General features: G+C 40.0%; 1 protein-coding gene across 1 annotated transcript; it reads left to right on the forward strand.

Annotated features, from left to right (window-relative positions):
- Positions 1-910: 910 nt before the first annotated feature.
- On the forward strand, positions 911-5,995 carry LOC133129206 (tissue factor-like). The gene is made up of 6 exons (XM_061243140.1): positions 911-1,188; positions 1,827-1,941; positions 2,887-3,080; positions 3,210-3,391; positions 4,155-4,320; positions 5,047-5,995. The coding sequence occupies exons 1-6, from the start codon at positions 1,119-1,121 to the stop codon at positions 5,196-5,198; spliced, it is 879 nt and encodes a 292-aa protein (XP_061099124.1). The 5' UTR covers positions 911-1,118; the 3' UTR covers positions 5,199-5,995.
- The last annotated feature ends 957 nt before the right edge of the window (positions 5,996-6,952 follow it).

Raw genomic sequence — 6,952 nt, forward strand, 5'->3', positions numbered from 1 at the left:
CACAAAAGACCACAAAATGTGTGATTACAATGTTCTCATTTGAACGTTGATGCTGATGTATCAATTACTAGTGGTAATTGAAAGCAATTGAGTTCCAGAACACTGACTTGAAATTTTCAAGAAAAATAAAAACCTACTCTCAAAGGGTTAAACTTGGTGGCTACCCAATTGTTGTTTTGTCGAATTCGACAATAGTAGGCTACCAATAGTAGACAAAAATCGAAATATTCGAGTCGTACTTACAAACTTAAACAAGCCTAACCTGTTCTTTGGTTTTCACCAGGGTAAAGACAGGTGAAATAACGAATATGTAGCTTTAGCTACTAAAGCGCAATAGGTCTGCTGGGATATTCTTTCTAAGAGCAGGTGTTTAAAAATACTCTATTCACTCACAGAAATAGCCTAAATGTAATCTACTGTGGAGTTATTACATTTTCTTTTTTAAGGAACACATTTCCCAAATGTACCATGGACGTATTACAATAATTACAATAATGTTATATTTGGGTACATAGCCTATATTTTTTTACAAACAAAAAAGGTCCAAGCCAATTATATATTGGCTGGGATTAGCTAAGGACAGCCTATAGGCTACCACCCCAGCGACACAGACTACCTTTTCATTTACGCAGAGCTGTAGCTTGCCCGACATCTGTCACCTTGGATAAATGACGGTTATCCTACTAACCGTGTAAGTACCCGAGCCCCGACAAAATCATAATGGAATTCCTTTCCTAAAGCTCCATGCATTCTCGCAGGTGTGGGGTCAACTGCTTTATTCTGAGACCGGATGACCATATTTGGCCATCTAATGCGCAGTCGAATTTCACGACAGCGTGCTCAGCCAGTGACCGAACCCTCTTTAAGAGGAGAAAAAGGGGCTGGAATAATTGTTCTGTGTGTATGTGACTCATGTAGCTTGCACTATAAATCTGTGCATTTCGAAAGTACAGTCTAATTGTGCCCGATTCCACTTTAAATCGTGAATTCTCGTTGCATTCAAATAAATATAGAACCAAACAAAACCCATAGAGACTCGGAACTTTTACAAAGAAACCAATTTTAAACATTCGCTTTCGTGCGGAGGAGTCTACTCTACTTTGGGATTAAAGGACACGATGGAGACTAGGACGTCTGTTGCCATTGGATTACTTGTATTTTCATTCTATTTTGCGGGAATAGCTTCAGGTTAGTACAATGTCTTTATACATTTTCTTGGTTTCAAAATGACTTGACCTGTAATTTACTTACGCTTACTTAGTCACTCGGTTAACTAAACTGACACCTAATTGGAAATAGCTATTGAACTACAAAACACAGCACAAGGTGCAAAAGCATTCCCAAGGCATATATGAGTAATCATGTCATAAAGAGATCATGGGCACTATTGTTTGCGCGGGAAAAAATGCGAATGTATCCAGTATATTCTATAGCCATTCTATCAATTACAAAATATATAGCCTACGTCGAAAACTGAGACGGTATGTTTCAAAGTTCCCACGGGAAAAAGCAACGTTGTTTCCAAAGAACACCAATGCTGTTTGAACTTGTAGCCAACTATTAATTACATCTACAGGCAGTCACCAACGTATTTCATGTATGTCTGTGTTGCAATGGAGTCGGATCAAAACTTCCACTTTGAAAACATGTTGAGAAATACGCGTTAGAATGACAGATGTCGAACTGACGTCTTACCTGGAGGGTTGTTTATGTTTATGTGATACATACAAACGCAATTGTTAGATTAATTTGACAAATAGCTAGGCTAACTTTCTGCTATTTACATCAAGTTGAACTTGGAACTTCTTTTTTTGTTCTGGCTACAGGTAACATTGATTTCCCTAAGGCACAAGACCTTACCTGGTCGTCATATAACTTCAAGACAATATTAACCTGGGGACCCAAGCCCACAGATTACTCGTACACCGTTGAATATTATGGGTAAGTCAAATTATTAACAAATGATTACATTGTATTTGTCTTTCTGTGAATCTTTGGCTTTCCACTGGGAGAGGACATTCAGATCGTAACAAATAAAGCGCTAAACATAGATTACATAATTAACTATATCGGTTAGATTTATAGCCTCGTCTATTAGGTGCGCTTATGTGTAAACACCAAATAAACAGTCTTATAGAGCTGTGAATCTTTTTAACACAAAGCAATATTTGCGCACTAACGACGACACGCAGACAGCAGATCATATTTGTACAAGGAAGTAATTGTAATTATCTCCATTTTGACGACAGTCACGTTGCCAAGTTCACTCCGTTTATACGCATCAACATGGTAAAAGAGCCTTTCCCCAGACACGGCTTATTTGTCTTGGAAGACTCGCCAGTCTTCATTGAATACCTGCCAATGTTCTGCTGAGATGAATTGTGGCAGTTGCTCAGTATGCAGCACAATACTACAGCAAGAATGTGTTCGCGACTTGACTGCAGAAATGAAATAAATAGAAGTTTAATATTGTTTGTGTTTAGAGGCCATGACCAACTGAAAACGGCATTTGTCAGTTAACATGAATTCAACTACATGATTATTGTAGTAATTGTAAATATTGTATTGTCATTTTGGCGAGAATGTTGTTGAAAAAAACCCCCAAGAAACCAGAAATAAGTATTTTCCTAACTCTTACATGGTAGCTGAGAGCATTAAAAGGATCAGTGATTAACGAAGCCTCGAACAAACCTTATTGTAATTTAAAAAAAATAATAATAATAATATTGTGATGGTCTTATGTACTGGTGTTGAGCCCATTGTTGATGTCTATAACAATTAATGCTAGCCTCCACATGGGTAAAATGTGTTTGACTTTATATATGAAACCCATAGTTTACACCACCTGGCTAGTTAAAACTAGAGGATTATCTTTCTCCATTCCAGAGTGGGCAAAGATCGGGACAGAAATCCACACTGTATCAGGACCAAAAATACGGACTGCGACCTGACCAGGATGCTGACGAACCTGAAGGAATCTTACTACGCCGACGTCCTGTCTGAGCCCGAGAGAGGCACAACCTCTGACATCGTGGAGTTCCCCCACACCAGATCCGAGAGATTCTGCCCATACAAAGACAGTAAGTGTCTTGATCCCAGTCTCATCATGGCCTGCTCACCTTTTGACACAGTGCATTCTAAACACTCTATATACATAGGCAGTTTGTTGCTGGCATACTAATTTTTTGTCCTTTTTCCTTTTGTTATAGCTTTGATAGGAAGACCTGATTTCAAGATCGAGGTAAACAAAGACACAGACAAGATCATTCTATACATAAAAGACCCTATCGCCGCCGTTTATGAAGATGATAGACTGCTGAACATGCGAGACATCTTTAAGGATGACCTGAAGTACAGAGTCACCTACAGAAGGGCTGGAAGCACTGGGAAGGTAGGTTCAAATGGAGAATGTCAGTCATTCACCTACTTTAATTTAACTGTAAAATCTTGATTTAATCTTGTAACAGTAAAACTTATGTGAGTAGAACTGTACAGAAGTGTTTGAGAGACACCAAGTATACAGTACAATAATTGTAACAGTACAATCATTGTCCCTGTGTGTGTGCATGCAAGTGTATGAAAGTATATGTGTAACTGCATGAGGGTATCGTGGGGTCCAAAATCTAATCTAGACCACTAGTGAAAATGCTTCTATTTTGCATTCTTTTCTAATTCAATACAAACTTTTTCATTACTAATTATATTATCAGCATAACAATTTCCCTGTAAAGTTGCATCTTTGAAAAAATGACATTAATTTCAGAATTTCTTAGTATTTGGTATGTCCACCTTTTGCTTTAATGGCAACGTGCACTCAAGCACATTTCCATTAAACTCCACAAATTTGTACAAAACCTGATGATTCATCATGTTATCCCAGCATTATTTGACTATGTTCCGAAGAGCATCTTGTGATGTTACCGAATGCTTTTGTCAGTCTTCTTGTGTCTCCATAAATGTTCAGTGGGGTTGAGGTCAGGTGATTGTGGATTGTGCAGCACTCCTTGCTCTTGTTTGGTCTTCAAGTAGTTCTTGCATGGCTTTGAAGTAACTGTTTAAATGTTTTTAAAAAGTGCAGATGTGCATGTGGATAGATGTGTTACATGTACACAGAAAATCACCAGATATGACACGAGTGCTGTTCTGTTCCGCAGAAAGTGAAAATCACGGACACCAGCGAGATGGAGCTGGATGCTGAGAATGGAGAGAGCTTCTGCTTCAGTGTGCAGGCCTTCATCCCGTCCCGCAGCTCGGGGAAGCAGCTGGGGGAGATGAGCCGTCCCCAGTGTTCGCCCAAGGACGACAAGCCGCTTCTGGAAGGTACGTGGAGAGATCCGAAACCTGGCACAGACCCAGTCCCGATTGAATGAAAGAAACAAACAAGTTCCTCGGAGTCTATTTGAGTGGAGTTTATGCTTTTGCGAAGAGCTTGGCTTTGGGGAAAATGGGAGGCAATTAACAAAAAGCTAACTGCACTCAGCTAAGAACAGAAATAGAAGCAACAAAGTGAAGTAGATAGATTTTGGAACTGGCATCCCATTTGGAATGTTGTGGGTTCAGATCGCATGCAGCTACCCCCCTGCTATTTAACGGTTGAGCGCATTACTTAACTTCTATGGCTTCAATTAATATCCAGCTGCACAAATGGACAAGATGTGAACTGTCGGCCATTTTGATTAAGGGCATCTGCAAAGCAAATAATCAATGTAATAGGAACGGGACATGAAAGGACATGGCGCTGAGTCAGAGGACAACAGGGATTCTACAAAGCACAGTGGAGGCTCTGCATTGCAGTACTCCCAAGATTTCTATTAGCCAGTACAGCGACCATCCCAACTGTGTGTCATCAGGAACACTGCTTCTGGCCGTGTCCTAACCCTTTCCAGCCAATCAGATGATCAGACCATTGAGCAATACAAAACAATGACACGGACAATAGAGGCATGATACTATACAGGATACTCAACAGTGCGCAATCCAGCTCAATGGAACTGGACAGGAAGGGGGACACACATGCTCAGACCTTTCTATCTTTTGCCTTCTCAGAATACGGACTGGGTGTGATCGCAGGAGGCATCCTGGCGGTCACAGTCCTGCTCATCATGGTCATCGCCCTGGTCGTGGTTTGCTGCCGGCGGCGAAGGACCGTGGTCAGATCAGAGAAGGAGAACGTGCCCTTGAGTCAGGCGGAGCCCTGAGTCAGAAGGCAAGATCGGAAACATGGCAGCATCCCCCCTTTTGGTCGATAAACACTGGAAGCACCTTTATTCGGTTTCTGTGAAACTCGAACGTGTTCCAATACGCTGGACACATGTGCGTCTTCACTATCAGCGGTCTGGTCTTAAAAAAAGGATTACAATTTCGGTACTTTTAATCTGTCCTTTTAATGAAGAGTATGAAGAGACTACTGGAATTATTTTTTTACACTACTTTTGCGCTTCAGTTTGCTAGTATTTAAAATTGCAGCATAGGTTTTGTAAACACTAACTCGCACTAAAATACTGATATCCTGATATACTGATATCCGGTATTTGTTTCTATTCGACACCTATTAAGGGGCATTAATTATACTACTTGTTTTGAAATGTTTTATTTATATATTAGATGTATATTTTTTATAGGATATTTATTTATGGGATCGTAGATTGTATTTTCATACATGTGTTTTAATTATTAATGAGTGCATATGTGATTATGTGATTTCCTGTTTTGGAAGTTGTATGTTGATGTAGTCTTCAACTGCTGGAATGAGTCCAAGATGGCAGACTCTTGGTCTGATTCTAGAAAGAGACTGCAAAGTGTTGAAAGAATCATGCCAACTGTATGTGGAGCATGCAGAGCTGTTACTGTGGGTTGGGTTGGTACACTCCTGTAGATTATGTACATAATTTTTAATGGACCACAAACTCACCACTCCTGTCTGTCTGTTCCGTCCATTTTGGACCTACATTAGAGAAAATGTCCAAGAGTGTTTACAAATAAATTCCATGTTTTATCTCTGTGCTTGTTTCCATTTTCTATACATTTATTCATATTGGGGGGGCAAAGCTTTGCTGCTCATTTATTTCCTAAAATAAACCCATGTGTATGTAGTTTTCTTTCTACATTTTTCCTCTTTCTTTTCGAAGGGGAACTTTAAAAAAAAATCTGATCTTTCTGGACTGCAAATGTTTCATTCTCCATTGCACATATTTGGTGCAATAGTCTCTCCCTAGTGCCCTCCAGTGGTTGTGGGAAGAGTTCAGAATTGCATTTGCTTTTGCAAGGAAACACTCCCAAGAGTGGAATTTCATTATCAGATGAATTCAGAGGGAGTAGTTCTTGAGTACTCCATCAGTGTTGAATAACAACGGGACACAGACAGCATAGAAAGTCTAAAGGGACATCTATCAATACCCCTCACATTCCTATGAAGACGGTATGTTTACCTTTCAGGCAGTTCTGGTTGTATTTCATTCGTTAAGGAGACATTGTTTGCTGTAACTGAGTGGGTTAAACAAGTTTTACTTTGCACATCCTCTTTAAAAAATATCTGTATTCATTAAATGTCAGTTATTGCCTGGGGTGGCAGCATGGTATAGTGCATGAAGCAAGGTACTACTATACTACCCCGAGGACTGCAGATTCCTCAATTTGGCCTTTGATCCAAATGTGACAATGTATATCATGTAAGAGGAAAACAGCAATGTCAACTTAAATAGAAAGCAGAGCTAGTAGTAGTGGCTAGGATTTTAGTATAATTCAACTAAATGGTAAATGTCTGTATTTATATAGCATTCAAACACACACCAATGGTGATTGGCTGCCATGCAAGGCACAGCTCATCAGGAGCATTTGGGGGTTAGGTGTCTTGCTGGGACACTTCAATACACCCAGGGAGGGGTCGAACCGGCAACCTCCGACTGCCAGAAGACTGCTCTTACCACCTGAGCGAATGTTGCCCCTTTTACTA

Source organism: Conger conger, chromosome 5 (genome assembly GCF_963514075.1).
Source record: "Conger conger chromosome 5, fConCon1.1, whole genome shotgun sequence".
NCBI lineage: Eukaryota > Metazoa > Chordata > Actinopteri > Anguilliformes > Congridae > Conger > Conger conger.